This window comes from Pristiophorus japonicus, chromosome 10 (assembly GCF_044704955.1).
Source record: "Pristiophorus japonicus isolate sPriJap1 chromosome 10, sPriJap1.hap1, whole genome shotgun sequence".
Classification (NCBI taxonomy): Eukaryota; Metazoa; Chordata; class Chondrichthyes; family Pristiophoridae; genus Pristiophorus; species Pristiophorus japonicus.
Genome location: NC_091986.1, coordinates 47820521 through 47845190, shown reverse-complemented (window position 1 = coordinate 47845190; position 24670 = coordinate 47820521). Strand labels below are relative to the sequence as shown.

At 44.6% G+C, this 24670-nt stretch overlaps 1 protein-coding gene across 1 annotated transcript in view; it reads left to right on the top strand.

Moving 5' to 3' along the window:
* cdc16 (cell division cycle 16 homolog (S. cerevisiae)) overlaps positions 1–24670 on the top strand; it is a 76849-nt gene that overhangs the window by 8365 nt on the left and 43814 nt on the right. Inside the window, exons 4-9 of the mRNA XM_070891792.1 lie at positions 7393–7431; positions 10764–10904; positions 12855–13014; positions 15707–15801; positions 19098–19231; positions 19776–19855. Of these exons, the coding sequence (XP_070747893.1) occupies positions 7393–7431; positions 10764–10904; positions 12855–13014; positions 15707–15801; positions 19098–19231; positions 19776–19855 (649 nt within the window). The remainder of the gene's footprint in view (positions 1–7392; positions 7432–10763; positions 10905–12854; positions 13015–15706; positions 15802–19097; positions 19232–19775; positions 19856–24670) is intronic.

Sequence of the window (24670 nt, the reverse complement as noted above, 5' to 3'; positions counted from 1 at the left end):
ATAGAAGCCAGGAATAATGGCTGACATAGTGTAGCCTACATCTTTTAAATGTCCTTTTATAACTGACATAAAACTTCACGATGAAAAACATAGCCGCCGCCTCCCAATCCTTTTCTATAGTGAATTAGTCAAGACAGCAATGGCCACTATAATTGGCTTATGTCCCAAGGCAATGACTGATGGTTTAGTGAACCTTCTAGAAATTGAAACATAGAAATTAGATGCCGGAGTAGACCATCCGTCCCTTCGAGCCTGCACCATCATTCAATAAGATCATGGCTGATCATTCAACTTCAGTACCCCTTTCCTGCTTTCTCTCCATACCCCTTGATCCCTTTAGCCATAAGGGCCATATCTAACTCCCTTTTGAATATAAACGAACTGGCCTCAACAACTTTCTGCGGTAGAGAATTCCACAGGTTAACCACTCTGAGTGAAGAAGTTTCTCCTCATATTGGTCCTAAATGGCCAACCCCTTATTCTTAGACTGTAACCCCTGGTTCTGGAACTCCCCAGCAATGGGAACATTCTTCCTGCCTCTAACATGTCCAATCCCGTCAGAACTTTATATGTTTCTATGAGATCCCCTCTCATTCTTCTAAACTCCAGTGAATACAGGCCCAGTTGATCCAATCTCTCCTCATATGTCAGTCCTGCCATCCCGGGAATCAGTCTGGTGATCCTTTGCTGTACTCCCTCAATAGCAAGAACGTCCTTCCTCAGATTAGAAGACCAAAACTGAAGACAATATTCTAGGTGTGGACTCACCAAAGCTCTGTACAACTGCAGTAAGACCTCCCTGCTCCTATACTCAAATCCTCTCGCTATGAAGGCCAACATGCCATTTGCCTTCTTCACCGCCTGCTGTACCTGTATGCCAGTCTTCAATGACTGATGTACCATGACACCCAGGTCTTGTTGCACCTCCCCTTTTCCTAATCTGTCACCATTCAGAAAATGTTCTGTCTTCCTGTTTTTGCCACCAAAGTGGATAACCTGACATTTATTCACATTATACTGCATCTGCCATGCATTTGCCCACTCACCTAACCTGTCCAAGTCACCCTGCAGCCTCTTGGCATCCTCCTCACAGTTCAGACCGCCACCCAGCTTAGTGTCATCTGCAAACTTGGAGATATTACATTCAATTCCTTCATCTAAATCATTGATGTATATTGTAAATAGCTGGTGTCCCAGCACTGAACCCTGTAGCACCCCACTAGTCACTGCCTGCCATTCTGAAATGGGCCTGTTTATTCTGACTCTCTGCTTCTTGACTGCCAACCAATTTTCTATCCAAGTCAATACATTACCCCCAATACCATGTGCTTTAATTTTGCACACTAATCTCTTGTGTGGGACCTTGTCAAAAGCCTTTTGAAAGTCCAAATAGACCACATCCATTGGTTCTCCCTTGTCCACTCTGTTAGTTACATCCTCAAAAAATTCTAGAAGATTTGTCAAGCATGATTTCCTTTTCATAAATCCATGCTGACTTGGACCGATCCTGTCGCTGCTTTCCAAATGCGCTGCTATTTCATCTTTAATAATTGATTCCAGCATTTTCCCCACCACCGATGTCCGGCTAACCGGTCTATAATTCCCTGTTTTCTCTCTCCCTCCTTTTTTAAAAAGTGGTGTTACATTAGCTGCCCTCCAATCCATAAGAACTGATCCAGAGTCAATAGAATGTTGGAAAATGATGAACAATGCATCCACTATTTCTAGGGCCACTTCCTTAAGTACTCTGAGATGCAGCCTATTAGGGCCTGGAGATTTATCGGCCTTCAATCCCATCACTTTCCCTAACACAATTTCCTGACTAATAAGGATTTCCTTTAGTTCCTCCTTTTCACGAGATACTCGAACCCCTAGTATTTCCGGAAGGTTATTTGTGTCTTCTTTAGTGAAGACTGAGCCAAAGTATTTGTTCAATTGGTCCGCCATTTATTTGTTCCCCATTATAAATTCACCTGATTCTGACTAAGTTGGTCTTCACTAATCTTTTTCTCTTCACATATCTATAGAAGCTTTTGCAGTCAGTTTTTATGTTCCCAGCAAGCTTCCTCTCATACTCGGTTTTCCCCCTCCTAATTAGATCCTTTGTCCTTCTCTGCTGAAATCTAAATTTCTCCCAGTCCTCAGGTTTGCTGCTTTTTTTGGCCAATTTATATGCCTCCTCCTTGGATTTAACACTATCCCTAATTTCCCTTGTTAGCCACGGTTGAGCTACCTTCCCCGTTTTATTTTTACTCCAGACAGGGATGTACAATTATTGAAGTTCATCCATGTGATCTTTAAATGTCTGCCATTGCCTATCCACTGTCAACCCTTTAAGTATCATTTGCCAGTCTATCCTAGCCAATACACGTCTCATACCATCGAAGTTACCTTTCCTTAAGTTCAGAACCCTAGTCTCTGAATTAACACTGTCCCACTCCATCTTAATAAAGAATTCTACCATATTACAGTCAATCTTCCCCAGGGGGCCTCACACAACAAGATTGCTAATTAGTCCTCTCTCATTACACAACACCAAGTCGAGGATGGCCAGCTCTCTAGTTGGTTCCTCGACATATTAGTCTAGAAAGCCATCCCTAATACATGCCAGGAAGTCCTCCTCCACCGCATTGCTACCAGTTTGGTTAGCCCAATCTATATGTAGATTGCTGTACCTTTATTGCATGCATCCCTAATTTCTTGTTTGATGCCATCCCAACCTCACTACTACTGTTTGGTGTTCTGTACACGACTCCCACTAGCGTTTTCTGCCCTTTGGTATTCCGCAGCTCTACCCATACAGATTCCACATCATCCAAGCTAATGTCCTTTCTTACTATTGTGTTAATTTCCTCTTTAACCAGCAACGCTACGCCACCTCCTTTTCCTTTCTGTCTATCCATCCTGAATGTTGAATAACTCTGGATGTTGTGTTCCCAACCTTGGTCACCCTGGAGCCATGTCTCCGTAATCCCAATTATATCATAATCATTAATAGCTGACTGTGCAGTTAATTCATGCACCTTATTACGAATACTCCTCACATTGAGGCACAGAACCTTCAGGCTTGTCTTTTTAACACTCTTTGTCCCTTTAGAATTTTGCTGTAATGTGGCACTTTTTGTGATTTTTGCCTTGGGTTTATCTGCCCTCCACTTTTACGATCCTCCTTCCTATCTTTTGTTTTTGCCCCCATTTTATTTCCCTCTGTCTCCCTGCATAGGTTCCCATCCTCCTGCCATATTAGCACTAGCAAACACTCCCCCTAGGACATTGGTTCCGGTTGTGCCCAGGTGCAGACCGTCCGATTTGTACTGGTCCCATCTCCCCCAGAACCGGTTCCAATGTCCCAGGAATTTGAATCCCTCCCTCTTGCACCACTCCTCAAGCCACGTATTCATCTTAACTATCCTGCTATTTCTTGTCTGACTAGCACGTGGCACTGGTAGCAATCGTGAGATTACTACCTTTTTGAGGTCCTACTTTTTAATTTAACTCCTAGCTCTCTAAATTAAGCTTGTAGGACCTCATCCCGCTTTTTACCTACATCATTGGTACTTATATGCGCCATGATAACTGGCTGTTCACCCTCCCCCTCCAGAATGCCCTGCAGCCACAGAAACGCATATCCATATCCCCCTTACAATAGAATCCCCTACCACTATAGCTCTCCCACTCTTTTTCCTGCCCTTCTGTGCAGCAGAACCACCCACTGTGCCATGAACTTGGCATGAAATTGCACATGTATGGATGATGAGTGAGATCAGGCTGCACCTGGCCATGCCTTTCCCTACCTGTCTTCTCACTTTCACTAGATGAAGAAAATGGAACATTAAAAACGGGTCTGCAGATCATAGAGGTCTCAGGCTTAACCTACTTGCCTGCGCAAAATTTGCTGATCTCAGCCAGGACAGTGGTGGCTTTGAAGAGAAGAAAATAGCCCAAGTAATGCCAATGAACTGAGCAACATCTGTTTGACAGAGTGATCCATAAACACAAGAAAAATTTTTATCAGAACAGAAAATTTAATAACATATCATTAGTGACGAAAGCAAGGTCAAAAGAGACATTATCTATTCCTTCCAAATGCCAAAGATATACTCAGGTTTTGAGTTACAGAAAGAAAAGATCAGCGCTGTAGTAAGCTTCTACATTTTTATTAACCTGAACAATTTTATTATATCTTTACAAAACAGCATTAAACTTATTTATCCTCCGTTTTAAAGATGTCGCCCTGGGTGAGACTGTTTTTTTGCTGGCAGGTTCCCGGGCGGACGCTAAATCGGGCGATATGCTCGAAAGTTCCGCCCGAGCCGCTAGCGCAGTGTTGCACAACGACTGACGTCATCCAAATGCTGAAAACATCGGGTGAGCTGCCGCAAAACCACTGCCGAGCGTTCCGCCTGGGCGCAAAATGTTGTGTGCCCCGTTTTGCGACCCAAAAATTGTTTTTGTGCCCCGCCCAGGCACTAAACGGGGCGCATATGAGCCAAAAATCCAGCCCATAAATTTAAAAAAAATGAAAAGTCGGGATGGGAATAGTGCCATTAATGGACAGGATAATATCACAGTGATGGAGAGATGGCAAAAATATTAAATAATTACTTTACTTCAGTATTTACCAGGGAGACAGAACAGATGGATGTGACGTCGGATGATGAGATTAGAAATGAGATTATTGCATTTAAAATAGAGGAGAAATGTTAAATAAACTAATCTAACTCAGAGGATAAAACACCTGGTCCATGCATTTTAAAAGAATCTAGGGAAGAGATAGCAGAGGCATTACTATACTTTTAATAATTCATTAGAAAAAGGTGTAGTGCCAGAGGTCTGGTGGAAAGCTAACTTAATACCTATATTCAAGAAGGGGGCTAGAACATGTCCAGGGAATTATAGACCAGTCAGCTTAACATCAGTGGTCAGAAAAATAATGGAATCCCTACTAAAGGAGAAACTGGAAGAACATCTAGAAACCAAAAATATAATAATGAATAGTCAGCATGGATTTCAAAAGGGAAAGTCTTGTTTGATCAACCTCATTAAATGTTTTGAAGTGTTAAGAGAGTAGACAAGGGTAATGCAGTAGATGTAATTTATCTTGATTTTCAAAAAGCATTCGATAAGGTACCCCATAATAGATTAATGAATAGGTGCAGAGAACAAGTAGAAGAATGGATAGCTAGCTGGCTTCAAGACAGAAAGCAGAGAGTAGGGATAAAGGGTAGCGATTCAGAATGGCAGAAGGTGGTAGTGGTGTTCCACACGGATCAGTGCTGGGACCACAATTTATACTAACGATTTGGACTTTGGAATCAAAAGCACACTTTCTAAATTTACAGATAACGCCAAATTGGGGGCGATAGTCAATACTGAGGAGGACTGCAATAAATTACAGGAGCACATTAATAAACTTGAAGAATGGGTATATAATTGGCAAATGAAATTCCATACCGATAAATGTGAGGTAATACATTTTCGGAAGAAAAATTGGGTGGTCACCTTACTTGAAAAATGCGAATCTCAGTAGGTAGAAGAGCAAAGGATCTCAGAATACAATTATACAAATCATTGAAACTAGCGATACGGGTTAACAAGGCCATAATAAAAGCAAACCAAGCACTCTGGTTTATTTCTAGAGGGCTAGAATTGAAAAGTAGGGAAGCTATGCTAAATCTGTATGGAACCTTGGTTAGACCACACTTAGAGTACTGAGTACAGTTCTGTTCGCCATATTATATAAAGGATGATACCAGAAATGTGAGGGTATACATATCGGGCAAGGACGAGCAGGCTGGGTCTCTTTTCTCGAAAAAAGAAGGCTGAGGGGGTGACCTGATAAAAGTCTTTAAAACTATGAAAGGTTTTGATGGAGTAGACACAGAGAGAGTGTTTTCACTTGCAGGAAAGATCAAAACTCGAGGTCATCATAATAAGATAATCACCAAGAAGTCAAATAGGGAATTCAGATAATTTTTTTGCCCAGAGAGTAGTGAGAATGTGGAACTCGCTACCACAGGGAGTGATTTGAAGTGAATACCTCAGATTTATTTTAAGGGCGACTAAGAACATAAGAAATAGGAGCAGGAGTAGGCTATTTGGCGCCTCGAGCCTGCTCCACCATTCAATAAGATCATGGCTGATCTGATCTTGGCCTCAACTTCACTTCCTGGCCCTCTCCCCATAACCCTTGACTCCCTTATCCTTTCAAAAATCTGTCTATCTCCACCTTTAATTATATTCAATGACCCAGCCTGCATAGCGCTCTCGGGTAGAGAATTCTAAAGATTCACGACCCTCAGAAAAGAAATTCCTCCTCATTTCTGTTTTAAATGGGTGACCCCTTATTCTGAAACTATGCCCCCTAGTTCTAGATTCCCCCATGAGGGGAAACATACTCTCTGCATCGATCCTGGTAAGCCCCCTCAGAATCTTGTACATTTCAATAAGATCACCTCTCAATCTTCTAGACACCAATGAGTATAAGTCCAACCTGCTCAACCTTTCTTCATATTCCTTTCTCCCTCCTAGAGTCTTAAAAGAGGTGGCTGCAGAGATAGTGGATGCATTGGTTGTAATCTATTAACATTCCCTGGATTCTAGAGAGACCCCAGCGGATTGGATAACCGCAAATATAACACCCCTATTAAAGAAAGGAGGGAGACAGAAAGCAGGAAACTGTACACCAGTTAGCCATACGTCTATCATTGGGAAAATGCTGGAGTCTATTATTAAGGAAATCATAGGATATTTAGAAAATCATAATGCAGTTATAATATAAACGTGGCCTTGAATCTGGAGCCGGTCTGGACCTGGCACTGCAAGAGGGAGCCTCACTACACTTGGCTCTGGAGTCGGTTCAGAGCTTGTAGTATAATGCACCTTGGATTCTTTATAGATAGCTCTGCTTGACACAGAATTGAGGAGTATTTCATTGCAAGTTCAGTTACTGCTAGTCTCCTTAGATTTCTGTCTCGTAGGTGAAATTCTAATCCATTCCTAAATTCTTCCTTGGGAAAGCACATAAAATTGCAGGCTACATCAGTTTGAAATTTGTTGTGTTTGAGTACTGTAGTTTGTTATTGGCAAGGTTTGCTGAATTACGATCAGTTCTGCCCTGTAGCCTATCCCTCGGCCTATGAAGCTTTCATCTCATCATCTAGATGTAATTCCGATCAAGGACTCGGTGATCAACGTATTCTCCTCCTTCCGCCCTCTCTCCAGTGTCGTGTTTTCAAGTGTATTTTCTTTCAAAAGTTTAACTAGATGGATGGCTGTGAATTGACAGCATCTTCACTGGGTAATTTTAATGAAATGTTTGCAACATTGAGCAGGATATTCTACATTGACTGGTGCTGCAAATGTCTGTTTTGTTTTCCCTCCTGCCCGCAGTTATATGGAGCCTGTCGGTATTTTGCTGCCCAATGTCATGTGAGTAGAATATATTTTAATGTCTTGTTTAAATGTACCTATCAAAATTGGGGTTTCCTAGTCTGCGGGCTTGGCTTTTCCGGTGAAAACAACAGTGAGCATGGTCTCACTGGGAGAGAGAAAGTTGGGAGGTGATATTGTTGCTGATGTTGGAATTCGAAAGGGACTGGATAATGCCGGCCATGATGAGCTGTTGCTCCTTTTCCAGAACAGCAGAACCAGAGGACACGACCTGCGCTTGAAGGGAGTAACCTTCAAAACTAACCTGCAGAAACACTGGGCCCAAGTTTCGGGCCGCGCCTAAAACGTCGCAGCCCGGACCTGGACGCCCGTTTTTCGTGCCGCAAAGTGCGCCTAAAAAAAACTCACCGATTCTCCGGCTCCCTGCAGGCCCTCCGGAGCCGGGCGCGGCGCAGCACGAGCTGTGTGGGGGCGGAGCCAGGTACCTGCGCTGAAAACAGTGCCGGGACCTCTGCACATGCGCGCTACAGGCGCCCAAAACTGTGTGGGAAGGGTCCGAAGCACGCAGCCCCTAGCCCTGGCCGAATGGCCTCACTGGGGCTGCGTCCTTAAGGCTCACCTCCCACCCGACCGGACCCAACCCAACTTGACTCCCGTTCCCCGGACCCAACCCGACCCCCGCTCCCCCGCCCCCGACCCGACCTCCGCTCCACACCCCCGACCCGACCCCCCCGACCTCCGAGACTCTTCTTCCTACACCCCTGAGACCCCCCCGACCCGACCTCTGTGACTCTTTTCCCCCCCCCCCCCCCCAACCACTCCGTGACCCCACCCGAATTTCCGCGACACCCCCCTCACCCCCCCGATCTCCGCAATCCTCCCTCCCCCGGACCCGAGACCCGACGCCACCTAGCTGTAAATCCAGCCCGAAGTCTTGGGCCCGGCCGTTCAGCCTCCTCTCTCCCTCACGCCTCTCTCCCCTCACGCCTCTCTCCCCTCACGCCTCTCTCCCCTCACGCCTCTCTCCCCTCACGCCTCGGCTCCTCTCTCTTTCCCCCCCCCCTCCCCTCCGCTCTCTTTCTCCCCCCCCCTTCCCCTCCGCTCTCTTTTCCCGCCCCCCCCCATCTCTTCCCCTCGCTGTCAGAAACACAGACACTGACAAACAGAGAATGAGGGACGGACACACTGACAGAGACACACTGGGGGGGCCGTCCCAGCATGCTGTCGGAGGACTCCCGGTGCTGCAGTCGGTAAGTAGAAAATGTTTTATTTATTGATTAAAACATTTTTTTTTTTTATTTTTTATTGATTTTTTTTGATTGGTTGATTTATTGATGTATTTATCATTTATTATTGATGATGGCTCTTTATTTGTAAAACTGAAGTGTTTAATGTTTGTAAACTTCCCTTTTAAACCCCCCCCACCATTCCCTACGCCTGATTTGTAACCTACGCCTGATTTTCTAAGTGTAGACAAGGTTTTTCTGAGCGTACAAAAATCTACACTTACTCCATTCTAAGTTAGTTTGGAGTAAGTTTTCACTGCCTAAACTTTCAAAACGGGCATAAGTGGCTGGACACGCCCCCTTTTGGAAAAAAAAATCTGTTCCAAACTGAAACTGTTCTAACTGACTAGAACTGGAGCAAACTAAATGCCGAGAATTGTAATTTCTAAGATACTCCATTCTAAACTAGTTGCTCCAAAAAAACAGGAGCAACTCAGGGCGAAACTTGGCCCCAATATTTCAGTGAGTGAGTGGTTAATCTATGGAACAGATGGAAAAAGTTAGTGTTGATTCCTTCAAATGCAAATTCGAGAGATTTTAGTCAGAATAACATTTTGAGACATAATATCTGAATAATTTGAGGGGTGACGTGTGGTGAGTGTAGCGTGCTCGGGAGGAACAGGGGACTTTGAACATCTGGTTCCCAAAGCTCGAAATTCCCCCCCCCCCCCCCCAACAGACTTAAACAGAGAACTACTCTTTAATTAATTCAGGAGACAGTCATATTTTGCTATTCATTTACGCTTACAATGCTGTACTGAACATTTGGGCTTGGATAACTCCGGGATTTCTCGTCAACCACCAGTTGAGGGACGAAGCATCCAAGATGTCTGTCTATGGTTCCAGACTGCATAATTTCACCTTGACTGGCTGTGTTACAGAAGTGGTATGCAGTGGGTTCCCAACCCTCCGCTTTATTCCTTATCCTTAAATCTTTCTATTCTTTTGTGTTTCTTTGATTTATAAATGATATTCTTCTCACTATAAACAAAAAATCAAATATTTTATTCGGGGTTTGATAATACAGATGCAGCGTCAAGAATCCAGAACCCTCGTGCCGAGGCCGTTCTAGATTCCGGGCTTTTTCGGACTTTCGATCGTCTATCTGACGTCACAAATCTGGAAAAACACCCAAGCCCAGGTTTGGGTATTCCGGATTTCGGAACATTAGAAAGGGGGGCAGGGGGCCCCGCAGCGGAGGAGCTGTGCGGGCGGGGCCCCGCAGCGGAGGAGCGGTGGACCCAGAGGGCTGACTACTCCACCTGTACACACCTTGCCCGGCACCTTGTACCTGCATATTTATTCGCCAGTACAAGTTGAACCTCCCTTATCCGGAACCCTGGGGCCTCGCTTGTTCTGAATAAGGGATTTTTCCGGACGAGGGGTGGTCACGTTAAATTGGATGGTACAGGTACTGAGCAAGGGCATATCGGGGCTGGCTGGCTTGGGGCTGGGAGTGCGGGAGCGAGATCATGGGGGTGGGGGGGGCGGGGCGGTGGATCATGGGGTCAGGCCAGTGATTGCGGGAGTCGGCAGCGAGGGAGGATTTTAATTTGTTCATGTCGGAGTTCTGTGCATGTGCTACCCGGTTCTGGACGAGTGGTAGTTCTTGATAAGGAAGTTCTGGATAAGGGCAGTTCAACCTGTATAAACGGGTATTTGGTGATAATGAAACCAACTTAATCTTGGCAAGGAAAAGACGTTTGTGTGTAAAATTGTTCGATGCCTGAGTTTCTGGTTACACGTTGGCAAAGGAACAAGATTTTTTTCTGTGTATGCTAATTAAAAGCATTCGCTGATTTTTGTCTTTCTACAGTAAGTAAGTTTGCTATCAGATCGAACAATAGGGAGGATATTTAATTAGTTAAATAAATGTCAGCCGTGGCCCAGAGGCAGCACTGCACCCTCTGAGTCAGGAGGCGGTGGGTTCAGGCCCCACTCGATTTAACATCTCATCCGAAAGACGACCCCCCCGACAGGGCAGAATTTAAATAGCTCATTAGCATATCCCTGTATCACAACATCTACTCTGATGATTAAAGCTGTATTTAAATCTTTTACCTCCTTTTATTTTTCTGTCACAAGTATGCAGCCAAGGAATATCAGCAAGCCCTTGACATTCTGGATATGCAGGAACCGATCAACAAGATAATACTGGAAAAGAACAATAAAGATGACAACAAGATCAAAGATGTGTCTATTGACTGGGGATTGTCTCCAGCTGCAGTGAGTGTCGCAGTTCTACCACAGCCGCTGCTGCTCGATCGGAAGAATATCACTTCTTGTCTTTGCCTTATTGTCCCCCTGGATTGAGGATCCAAGTTTGGTTCCACGAACTTATCCAATATTCACTGAGCCATCATACCCAGAGTGCTTCAGGTTGGATCCCTGATCTGTGCTGAATTAGCTGGGTGCTCCAGTTAGCCTCAGCACCCTTGGGCTAGTACGGGAAAAATCGGCCGGTATTCCTGCTCCATCCAGTGACCCTGGTGGAAGTGTCTATACACAGTACTCTGCGTCTAGCTGCACCAGCGCCGTGGATAGGTTCATTATCACCTACTTCAATATCCCTCTGGCTATCAATCTGAAGATCTGGTTAGTTTTCTTTGCTGCTGCCGGACACGGCACGGTTGGTGTCAGTGAACTTTCCACCAGCGTCTCCAGATCCCTCCCCTATGTTGTGCCTTCGAGCCAGCTAGTTTATATTCCCTTGCCCCCAGTCTCATTATCTTGCATTTTTCCACATTGCCATTTTTCAGTCGCCAGCCCAGCTTCCCAGCCTATTCAGACCCCATTCCATTTGATTTGCCTGTTCCCTGTTATTTTACCTCCACCCCCCCCCCCCCCCCCCAACCCCACTCCAATCTCCAATTTAGTGTTTAACACAAATGTAGACAGTTCTGTTTCTGGTCCCAACCCAAATGATGAATGGATTCCCAAGTTGTGAATGGAGCGGTGTCAACTTGCCAAGGAGTCACTGGTGGACTGGCACTCGAATCGCTGCTGGAGCCATTGGTGTTAGTGTATATCGTTTGTGTTGCTATGTATATGGATGTCGATGTGTGTGCTGTACATACAGTATACACTAGCAGTAATGGTGCCAGCAGTGATTTGAGTGGCATGATATTAGTGACTGCTTGCAATGTCAACACGGCTCCTTTCACAAACACCCCTGGTTTTCCTTCGTTCAGCTCTGCTGGGCCATTAATTAATAAAAAATCTACCCCGATGGTTCTTTGAAAACTCTCCCAGCTGCATTGTCCTGCTTTAGTAGGTTTATGTAAAGGCACTGCACAAAGAAAAGAGCAACAAGTAACTGCAGCAAGTTAGAAGAGAAAAGGAGGAACGAAAGACACCAGACGAGAAGTCAAAATATAATTTCAAACATAAAATCCAAACATTTGAGATGAGCAGATATCAACTATTGCGTTTGTAATGATTCATGGAAATAATGCATGGGTTGGAGGTTTGCATTCAATCCCTTTAACAGTTAATATATTTTTGCTATTCTGCAGCTTTAACATCGACTCCAACATAAATTATGCAAAGCTTCTTCGTCTTGTAAGCTCGTGACTGAAATGTACTCCTCTGTTAATGGTTCCCAATGTGTAACATGACAAGTTAACTGATGACTTGAATTATTTGATACACGGAGACTATCTTATTAGCTTCCTAGGTACATCTAGTATTAAGTATGTTTAAGAGGGGACATAATCTTAAAATTAGAGCAAGGTTATTTAGGAGGGAAATCAGGAAGCACCTGTTCTTACAAAGGGTAGTAGAAATCTTTAATTCTATTCCCCCCCAAAGGGCTGTGGATGCTGGGGGGACAATTGGAGATTTTAAGACTGAGATCAATAGATTTTTGTTAGACAAGGGTTATGGAGCAAAGGCAGGTAAATGGAGCTGAGATACAGATCAGCCAAGATCTAATTGAATGGTGGAACAGGCTTGCAGGGCTGAATGACCTCCTCCTGTTTGTGCATATTTTAAGTATTTTAAATACTAGTTACTGACAAATTATACAGATTGTAATTTTAAAATAATTAGTACCTACACTATAGATGGTGTAAAGCACCTGATGGAAAGGTAGTTTGGTTTGATGTGCATTTATTGACTTGCTTTTCGTTGAATAATATTGATTATTTTTTAACCTCCTGGAATGCTTCTCGTTAGATCAAGAGCTCTATTTGCCTTTTGCGAGGGAAGATCTATGATGCTATGGACAACAGACCACTGGCCACTAACAGCTACAGAGAGGCACTGAAGCTTGATGTGTGTTGCTTCGAAGCGTTTGACCTATTGACGTCACACCACATGTTGACAGCACAGGAAGGTTTGAGCACCTGTTACTTTGCTACCATTTCCTTTGGTTGCTGAAACTAGCTGTGGTCAGATCACGAGCTAATGGGAAGTTTGGTTCATTCAGGTATTTATAGTAAATACTGCACTTTGATCAGGTTCGGAGCCTGTTCCTCCCGAGCTTTCTTATAGGCAATCAACTGCTCGAGCCTTTCTCCATTCCTTTCCCAGCTCCATGGGCTACTTAGAAAAACCTTTCAGCTAATCTGATCGGGGACAAAATGGCAACAGATTCCGCCATGATCTAATTACAAAGTATTTACAGCACAAACAGGCCATTTGGTCCAACTGGTCAATGCTGGTGTTCATGCTCCACACGAGCCTCCTCCCACTCTACTTCATCTAACCCCTTCAAAATATCCTTTCTCCCTCGTGCTTGTCTAGCTTCCCCTTAAATGCATCTACCATTTGAATAGCGGAACAGGTTCTAGGGGCTGAATGGCCCCTCCTGTTCCTATCTTCCTAGAAAGGTGGGGCAGTAGCTGACCTTTTGTGAGGAGTGTGCATAATCTTCCAATCCAAAATTAAAATAAGAATAATCGGGTCGCTGAAGTGATTCAAGGTAAGTGAACGGATGAAAGATTATGGGGTGGAAAATTGGTTGGAGGCTAATTAGAGTGCTAATGGCGGCAGAGGTGGTAAATTATGCGCCGGGAAACGGCTTGCGTCTACAGCCACAAAATTCAGCAGCTGGGCCCCGCGTGTGGGGTGGAGCGCTAAGGGAGGCGATAGGCCGGCTGAGCAACTGAAAATCTCAAGCTGAAGAGCCGACCTCAGAGCGCCCTGAGAGAGGCTTCCCTGGAAGAAAAAGTTGCTGAAAAAAACACAAACTTGAAAATACAGTCCCAATATCTTGCTCACCCCACATAAACATAAATTGCAAAAATTAAAAAACCAATCACACTTAACCTCATTGGGATTGAAGGCCGATAAATCCCCAGGATCTGATAGTCTGCATCGCAGAGTACTTAAGGAAGTGGCCCGAGAAATAGCGGATGCATTGGTGATCATTTTCCAACAGTCTATCGACTCTGGATCAGTTCCTATGGACTGGAGGGTAGTTAATGTAACACCACTTTTTAAAAAGGGAGGGAGAGAGAAAATGGGTAATTATAGACCGGTTAGCCTGACATCAGCAGTGGGGAAAATGTTGGAATCAATTATTAAAGACCCTTATCACAGTCTAAGGATAAGGGGTAAGCCATTTAGGACCGAGATGAGGAGAAACTTCTTCATTCAGAGTGGTTAACCTGTGGAATTCTCTTCCACAGAGAGTTGTTGATGCTCGTTCGTTGGATATATTCAAGAGGGAGTTAGATATGGCCCTTACGGCTAAAGGGATCAAGGGGTATGGAGAGAAAGCAGGAAAGGGGTACTGAGGGAATGATCAGCCATGATCTTATTGAATGGTGGTGCAGGCTCGAAGGGCCGAATGGTCTGCTCCACCTATATTCTATGTTTCTATGTTGACACTTGTTTCCCAGGAGCATATTAATCAGATGGAAACAGCAAATGCTGGAAACACTGAGTCAGGCAGCATCTGTAGAAAGAGAAACAGAATTAATGTATCAGATTATTGACCTTTCATCAGAACTGGAAGAAGTTAGGGATGTAACAGTTTTAAGCAAGTAAAAGGGGCAGGACAAGAATGAAAGGGGGAGGTCTGTGATAGGGTGGAGGACAGGTATGATTAAATGACAAAAGGGATGATATTGAACAACGAAAGAAACAAAATATAAACGACAAATGCTGGAAATATTCAGCAGATCAGGTAGTACTGTGGAGAGAGGAACAGAGTTAACGTTTCAGGTCAGTGTCCTTTGTACTTTTTGCTCCTATTTTCAGGCCAATGCTATAAAATATGGTCCTCAATAAATATCAAAGTTAACTAGAATTCATGATTTTGAGTGCAGCTGAAATTTAAAACAAACCAGGAAATAATCAGCAGGTCAGTCAGACTCTAAAGAGAAAAGGCAGGCTAACAAACTGGATTCGAACTAAAAATATTACACACCTAATGCATTACAACCTTTCTCTTTCCCTTAAAGTGCAGTTAGTGTTTTAAATTGAAAATCAGTTGTGCATAATCAAATCATACAGCACAGAAGGAGGTCATTCGGCCCGTCGTGCCTGTGCCGGCTCTTTGAAAGAGCGATCCGATTTCGTGCCTGTAAATTAGTCCTCTTCAAGTACATATCTAATTGCCTTTTGAAAGTTCCTATTGAATCAGCTTCCACCAGCCTTTCAGGCAGTACGTTCTAGATTACCATAACCCTCTCTTCCTCCAGTCTCCACATAACTGAAGTCCCTCATCACTGGTACCATTCCAGTAAATCTCTACACCCTCTCCAAGGCCGTGATGTCATTCCTCAAGTGTGATGCCCAGAATTGGCCACAATTCTCCAGTTGGGGCCTAATCGGTGATTTGTGAAGAGTTAGCATCATGTTTTTTTAAAAGTGGTGTTGCCATTTTCTGCTTCAGCTTATTGGATGTGAGTTGATGCTTTAGGTGCGTAGCGATTTAAAAATGAACAGCTGAGGGCAAAACTGAAGGAAACCCGCTGCCAAGAAATCAACTAATGTGAAATGGGCCACTTGTAATGATGAGCGGTATGCTGGAGCTGATTTGGCACTTGTGATCATCACAGTTAAAACTTTCTTTCCAGAAAAGGAGCTGCTCGAATCATTGCCTTTCAGTAAGCAATGCACAGAAGAAGAACGTGAATTGCTGTACTTCCTGTATGAAAATAAATTGAAAAAGGTAAGTGCACCATTTATTCTAATTAGTCAAATAGGTTTCTGTGGTACACCAAAAATGCTTGATCAGGAAAAATAGTATTCTTCGCATATTTGATTCTTTGTTTCAAAAGGATACATTTACAAAAGATTACTTCATCTTCCTGCACACAAAGAAAAAAGAAAGAATCACATTTATATAGTGCCTTTCATGACCTTAGGACGCACCAAAGCTTTTGCAGCTAATGAAGTACTTTTTTTGAAGTGTAATTATTGTAATGTAGGAAATGCAGCAGTCAATTAGCACACCGCAGGCTCCCACAAACAGCAATATGTTACCAGGTAATCTGTTTTTGTTATGTTGGTTGAGGGGTAATATTGGCCCCAGGATACTGGGGATAACTGCCCTGCTCTTCTTCAAAATAGTGGTTGTGGGATCTTTTATGTCCACCTGAGAAAGCAGACTGGGCCTCGGTTTAACACCTCATTCGAAAGATGGCACCTTCGACAGTGCGGCTCTCTCTGGAGTGTCAGCCTAGATTTTTGTGTTCGAGCCTCTGGAGTGGGGCTTGAACGCACAACCTTCTGACTCAGGCGAGAGTGCTGTCCAGTAGTCTTCAGATGAAGCGAGTTTAGAGTGTGGGGATAATTGGATCAAGACGCTCAGATGTAATTCAATCCCCATTTTAAAGTCATACCTACTGTCCTTATTTTTACATTTCTATTATAAATTACTGTTTCCACGTTTACAATGGAAACTGCCTGTGCAAACTTTACCACTGTAATGTCACGCTCTATTACAACAACTTGCAATTTAGATAACGTAGAAAAACGTTTCAAGGCCCTTCAGAGAGGTAGTTTGACAAAAAATAGACGTTGAGCCAAACATGGAGATATTACGGGATCCAAAAGCTTAGGGCTAGAAATTCACCACCGTAACGATCGATTTAGCACCATTTTTTGGCGTTAAAAGTTTTTTTTTGGTGCGAAATAAATTTAAGGCCATTTTGCTAGTTTCGCTAGTGGTGTAACGCCGTCGTTAAAAAAAAAAGGTTAAGAACCGTTTTTGTGACGTCTCTCTGGCGTCAAAACCAATGATAACGCCGTTTTTGAGAGTTTCCCTAGTAAGGATATTTTTAAGGACAGTGAAATACCAATTTGAAAAAGCTTGTCTTACCTGGTCGAGTCCGATCGAAATAGGTGTTAACGGCGGCCATCTTGGGAAACTGAGCTTCTGCAGAAATGTACTGAACAAGCTCTCGTGGTTTTGAAAAATCATTGTTTTTTTTTAAAACACACATTTCCAACAACTCTAAGGTGGGCCCCACATCTAACACATGTTCACCTTTTCAAAATAAAATCTACTCAAAATCATTGGAAGAGGAAGGCAAGACTTACCCGAGTGCCCTTGCACCGAGACCGGGGAGGAGAGGTACTTGCCCGGGGGAGGTGGGAGCCGAATGCCGAGCTCGTGTGTCCGGCAGAGGGAGCGATCCTGCCGGCCGGCACACTGACCCTGTGTGCCTCCATGCCGAGCCCGGTGAGCAGCGGAGACGGGATGTGAACAGTCCGGTGGTGACCGAAATCTCTGCCATCCATGATCGGGTCAGTGGGAATCCTTCCAACTCGGGGTTTTCTGAGGTCATTCCACAGAGGTCGTTTTGAGGCAAAAGCTTCTCAAATGATAAAGAAGAATATAATCACAACGACTAAGGAAATTAGTGAACCCATTGAGGAGATTGTATTTCAAAGGACATATGCGTCTGGGTAATTGGAATATCGTCGTGGTATTCCAGCTAAGCCCAGAAAATGTTGAGGGAAGAAGGTTAAATTTACTTCGATAAATATTACTAAGAATTGAGTTTTTGTTCAAATCGAGTGAAGAGTATATCCTGAGAATAGTGGGAATCGGTGAATAAAAGCCAGCTGTGATAGCAAATACTGCTCCTATTGATAATACATAGTGGAAGTGGGCTACTACATAATAGGTGTCGTGAAGAACAATATCTAAGGAAGAATTAGCTAAGACAATTCCTGACAGTCCCAAAATTGACAAATGTATGACTGGGCTTTCTCTGAGGCGTTCTGAACGGCATCTGTGCAGGAGGGAGGGAGAGAGAAACATTTCTTGCTTTTAAAATGATCCTTGAGGAAAATTATACTGCCCACCTCCCCCCCCCCCCCCCTCCCCCAAAAGCCCAACCACCCCCCCCACCCCCATTCACCAGCATCAAATGGGCCCCCATTCACCAGCATCAATGAATAAAATAAGCTTTTTTGGTCAAAGTAATCTTACCGCCTGCATTTTAACTTTAAAGCCACAAGTATATGCTTCAAGTGTTGGGCGTGCACAGAAAGGGTCTTATTTATAACGCGAAAAAATGTATCTCCTTTCTTAAAAACGGTGGGTTAACGCTACGCCAAAATTAGGAAAACTTTTGGCAAAACTTGGGCCTTATTTTTTGCCGTTCTTTCGGCATTAAAAAACGGCCGTTAATTGCAAATAAAGTCAAAAACGGTGCTATTCTTAAATGTGGAATTTCTAGCCTTTAGTGTCTTAAAGGAGCAGGGGGAGATGGAGGGGTTTAAAGAGGGTAATCCAGAGCGCGAGGCCTTGATGGCTGAAGGTTCCAGAGATGGGGGAGAGCAAGACCATAAAGAGATTTAAAGACCATTCTAAATTGGAGGTTTTGAGAGACCAGGAGCCAATGTAGGTCAGCAAGGACAGAGGTGATGGGCGAGTGGGACTTGGTGTGGGGTAGATATCTTATCTAAATGCTGCCCCTCGGCGACATCATCTGAAAACACAATGTCTGGTTCCACATGTACACTAACCACACCCAGCTCTACTTCACCAGCACCTCTCTCGACCCCACCACTGCCTCTGCTGACCGGCTGCTTGTCCAGCATCCAGTCTTGGATGAGCTGCAATTTCCTCCAGCTAAATTTCGGGAAGACGAAAGTCATCATCTTCAGACCCCCACCACAGATTCTGTACCCTTTCCACCGATTTCCCGCCTCCCTGTATTGGGTTGCACCGGACTTAATGACCACAACAAGTTTACACGAGCAGCTTCCATTCATAGGAATTTATAGAGAGAAATGTTGATCGGAAATGCGCACAGACACAAGACTTCCAATATTGGCTGTGTGTAGTGGAGATATTTGACAGGTAAAAGGACATTTCCTTTAGAACTAGTTTCACACCAGTTCCTCCCTCCCTGGTAAACTGTAAATAGTCTTATCAATAGCTTGAGTTCCTTCACTAATATAGAATATCATCTTTGCCTTTATGCTGCAATGTTATTTTTTTCCGAACAGTATAATAAACCGAGTGAAACATTAATTCCCGAGTCAGTGGATGGGCTCCAGGATAATCTGGATGTCGTGGTGTCGGTGGCAGAGAGGAATTACTACAATTGTGATTTCAAGACGTGCTACAAACTCACTTCAATGTAAGTACAGTCAGCCCGTCGGGGATAACATCTTTTACAGCCAATGAAGTACTTTTTGAAATGTAGTCGCTGTTGTAATGTGAGAAATGCGGCAGCCAATTTGCGCTCAGCCAGCTCCCACAAACCGCAATGTGATAATGACCAGATAATCTGTTTTAATGACAATTGAGTGATAAATATTGGTCAGAAAACCGGCGAGAACTCTCCTGCTCTTCTTTGAAAAGTTCTGTAGGATCTTTTACGTCCACATGAGAGAGCAGACGTGGCCTCTGTTTAATGTCCCATCTGAAAGACGGCACCTCTGACAGTACAGCGCTCCCTCAGTACTGCCCTTCCAACAGTGCAGTGCTCCCTCAGTACTGCACTGGGAGTGCCAGCCCAGATTTTGTTTTCAAGTCTCTGGAGTGGGACTTGAACCCATGACCTTCTGACTCCGAGGTGGGAGTGCTGCCCGCTGACACCTGGCTTAAGTAAAGCTAAAGAGTATTCATGATTGCTTCAAAACCTCAAATGTAACATTTATTTTGGCGTACATTTTTGATAGGGTGATGAATAAAGATCCTTACCATGCAGTGCTCCTTCCAGTGCACATCGGAACATTGGTGGAATTGAACAAAGCAAATGGTAGGAACTGAATCAACTCATCTGTTCCGAAGTTTATTTCTTTTCCACAAGTTAACTTAAATTAAACTCAAAATCCCTGTCTACAAATCCCACCAGTCTCACCCCACCCACATCTTACAACCACCTTCAGTTTTGTGTCCCCCTCCGGTTCTCTGTCTCTCTCTCTCTCTCTGTCTCTGTCTCTCTCTCTCTCTCTGTCTCTCTCTCTCTCTCTCTCTGTCTCTCTCTCTCTCTCTCTCTCTCTCTCTCTGTCTCTCTCTCTCTCTCTGTCTCTCTCTCTCTCTCTGTCTCTCTCTCTCTGCCTCTCTCTGCCTCTCTGGGCTAGACTTTCCATTGACATCAATATCACCCAAAAATGGCCGATATTTCTGGCGTTAGTGGCTTTATTATTTTACAGGATCCCAGAATATCGCCCATTTTACAAACCGCTAGTTTCGCTTTATTAATTTGGGCGTTAGCCGTAGTGTTGGGAAATGGGTGGTAGTGACTTATTCCGACATGCAACGGCCGTTCTGCACATGGGTGTTTTTTTTTAGGTGATTAACTTTTCCCGCGATTCCTGAGGTCAGGGATCATCTGCACTTGCGCAGAACAATTGAAAGAGAGAGAGAGATAGAGTTGTTGGAGGAAAGCTGATGAAAGAAGTGGTGATTTTTGAAAGGAGAATTATTTAAAAAATGGATTAAGTGATGTTGGTGAGGTAGCGGAGGTGGATGAAGGGAGTGATGTTGCAGAGATGGGTGGGAGAAAGCTTGCCAAAAGATTTTCCGAAGAGGCAAATGCTGCCCTGGTCCACGAGGTGGAAACTCGTTGGGCCCAATTAACCCGGGGTGATCGTGGGAAACCGCCACCATGATTCTCAGAGAATTTGGGCAGAGATCGCCGAAGTAGTGTCATCGGTGGCCCACGATGTCCGTGAGCCAAACCAGTGCCGCAATTGCTGGAACGACCTTGTTGGTTCCGGAAGAGTAAGTTTTACATTTATTAAATTTAAAATTATAATTGTAATGATGCAATGACTCATTAATCCAAATGTATATCTGCTGGATTGTAATTAAGCTGGTAATCTTGGTGTCATGCGTTAATTCCTAACCATGATCTTATTAAATTTATTCTCACACTGTAGATATAACCATGCATTCAATTCATACAAAGTGTATTACCATATAACGTTAACGATGAATAGCAAGGGCAGTGACTAATTGTGGATTATCTGTGTGTTGTGTAATAGTAATAGTATCGAGTAATATCTAATAGTACTTAGGCAATGAGCTTATGCCATGCTCTTGTCACCTTTTGCAGCGCAAGATTTCAAAAAACCGCACGGAGCAGAGGCGGACTGGAGAAGGACCGGCAGAACTGTGCCAGCTCACGGATCTGGAGGAGTGGGCGTTGACGCTAGTGGGGGTGCATAATCGTTCGGCCACCTGTGGGGTGCTGAACCCGTTCTTGCGCCACGTGAGTAACGTATAAGCCATTAGTGATTTAAAGTAATTTAATGCCATTTCAGTATAATATGATTGATGAAATGTTATGTAATTAATGATGGGATCATGAAATGTCATAGTACAGAATCTGCATTGCATTACAATCATGATGTTAATTATATGTGACGTCTTGTCAGTGATATTTATAGCAGTAGTGTTGCTCCTCGTATAGATGCCTGCGTAGCGTAAGCATTCTTATGTCATCCTGGCATCCCCATCTCTTCTACTGACCTCATTTATGTTTTCTAGGTCCCCAGGCTCTATCAGGAGGTGATGAGGCAAGAGCTTCTCCACTGCTCGTTCAAGTCCTGTTGTCCACCGAGGACAGAGAAGAGATGGACGATGAGCCTGTAGCAGGCTGTTCAAATGTTCCTGCGGCCACGTCCTCCTCCACCGAGGAAGCAGCAGGGCCAAGCTCCTTGCAGCCGGGCACCCCGAGTGGTTCAGTGCCTGTGCCGACCCCGCGGAGGTTGGTTCGGCGAGCTCGGATTGCTCTCAGACAGGCAGATGTCAATCTAGACATGGTTGAACTGTCTCGGACGAGTGACGACATTGGTCGAGAGCTCCTCCAGGCAATGGGTGGATTAACTGGTCACATTGCCGCTCTGACTGCGTTAATCTCGGAGGAGATGCTGCAGATGGTTGCGGCAATGCAGAGAATGGCCGATTCCATGGATGCTATACGGCAGGCTGTGGTCTTGGGTTACGGCACTGCATCCCAAGGTGCCGTACCGCCCTTGTCGACGGATGCGAGTCAGGAGGAAGCAGTTGCTTCTGACTCTGAGGACGTTTCTGTGACTCTGCCACCGTCGGCCCCCACACAGCAGCAGCGCTCGAGGTGCTCTGCTACAAGGCGGCTTGGTGTGAATGCGAATAGAAGGGGGGGTATAAGCCGGGTGAGGGTGGGTGGGGGGGGGGGTGGGGGGGCCGCAAGGCGAGGCATGGCTGCAAGTGGGGACGGCGGGGGGGGCAGTTTTTTTTGTATTTGTATTGTTCAGTTATTAATAAATTTGGTGGGTGGGTGTTATATTTATAATTCTTATAACTTTTTTTAAAAAATCACTGGGGGACGGGAGGAGATGGGTGTTTATATTCACATGTATGTTTAAAATAAAAATAATTTTGTAATCATTAAATATTTTTATTTAACATAACATTGTTGTGCAGTGTCTTCCAATAACAAAGATTAAACATCAATACAAGGTTTGCAAGCAATGGCCAGGCCAGGCAAGAATGAAACGTAACGTAACGCAGCTGTAACTGTCACCAACGTAACTTCACGCAAAGCGTTCATTTATGAGCTGCTGACGCAACAGTCTTGCAGCTGCGTAACGACCACGGGGCTTTTCGTGCAGTCTAAGATGGGTTGGGGTCAATGCCAGCCTGATTGTCCTCCCCGAGGTCCTCGATCTCCTGAGATGGACCGGCAGTCTCATCTGGCAATTCTTGTCCCCTCCTGATAGCTAAATTATGCAACATGCAGCACACCACAATGAACTCAGCGACCTGCTCAGGGTGGTATTGTAAGTCGCCTCCTGTGTGGTCCAGGCATCTGAAGTGTCGCTAAACACTCCAATTGTCTTTTCAATGATATTGTGTGTGGCTATATGGCTTTTGTTGTAGTGCTTCTCTGCCTCCATCTAGTGTTTACACAGGGGAGGGGGGTCATGAGCCAGCTGGCAAGGCCGTATCCTTTATCCCCCAGCATCCAACCGTGACCTTTTGGCTGACTCATAAACGGGTCAGAAACGGTGCTCTCTCACAAGATGTGCGCATCATGGCTGCTTCCTGGAAATTTTGCATCGACTGCCATGATTATTTGCTTGTGGTCGATAACGAGTTGCACGTTCAGGGAATGGAATTCCTTTCGGTTCCGAAACACCTTTGAATCCTGAAAAGGTCTTCGCGGGGCGATGTGCATACAGTCTTATTGCTCCCTGCATCTTGGGGAAGTTTGCTATTCTCGAGAAACCCAAAGCCCTCTCACTGTGTGCCTCCCTGGTCATAGGGAAGTTTTATAAAGTCTATCCTGTGAACGTAACGCGATTCAATCACCGAATGCAGCAATTTGTGGTGTGCTGAGAGATACCGCAAATGTCGCCAGCTGAGGCCTGAAAGGAGCCCGATGCATAGAAGGAAAGTGCCGCAGTAAAGGGCAGTGCGGCCCTGCTGGTGCTGGTAGGCTGCAGATCTCTCTTAATTAGCTGGCATATCTCACTGATGACCTCCTTTTGGAAGCGCAGCCTCCTAAGGCACGTGTTATCAGACAAGTTCAGGCATGATCGCTTATCCCTGTAAATCCTCAGCAGTCTGCCACCTCTTTGGGCACATAATGCTCTTCATTAACCTTCTCCCATCTCGAGTCTGCAGCATGTGAGTAGTTATCAATACTGGCTGAGAAATTACAGGCCCCATTACTATAAATGCCCTATTATGTCTTCAAAATTATTAAATTGTCCTCTTTAAAAAAAAAAAAACGCAATAGAAACTCAAAATTCACCACAATGTGATTAGGTGGTTTTCAAGAGATTTTAAAACAACCTTAAAATCACTCGTGAATTACTTCAATGCTCCCATGAACTAGAAGCAGCCTTTTATGAAAAGTCCTCCAAATTACAAAATGGTTGATCTCGCTGGGTTAAGGTCAGGTGAGTGCAGTTTTCCTTGAGCGTCTTTTTGTGCGAGCGATTATATGGGCGAGATGCTGAAATTAGCGCTCCGCGATTATTTGGGAGTTAGTTTCCATTATAAACAGTCTTCTAGGCAGCACGAGTGATGACTTCAGATTTTATTAAAAAAATATGGGCGGGCGGTTCAGCTAATTCCCAGCATTAATTGTATGCCAAAAGTTATGGCAGTGATAATTGGGCATTAGTTTCCATTTATAATCAAATATGAGAGTTAAACTCAATCTTAGCGATTAAATGGGCGGTAACTGGACCATCCAGATGGAAAGCCTAGCTTTCTGCCAGTGCCACTTTGGAGGTGGCCTGGAACGGGTGGGAGGAGAGAGCCACCGGGAGCCGCCCGCTGATGTCAGTGGACGGCCGAGTGGCGCAACTGACCTCCCGTCCGCCGGGCTCCCAGATTCCTGCAGCAGACTGCTGGCTGGAGGCTGGTCTGTCCCCGACGGAAACGCTGAAGAACCTGAAAAAAAGGTAAGTGAACATTTATTTAAAAAAAATGTCAATAGCATGGGGTCCCCTGAAAGTCTTCGGATAGTTTTTACATTTTTTATTGGTGATTTTTTTTTCAGGTCTTCAACCCGCCCTGGGCCCGACTCCATCCTTGGTGGCACTGGGCAGCAAGCGCCTCTGCCACCGAGAAT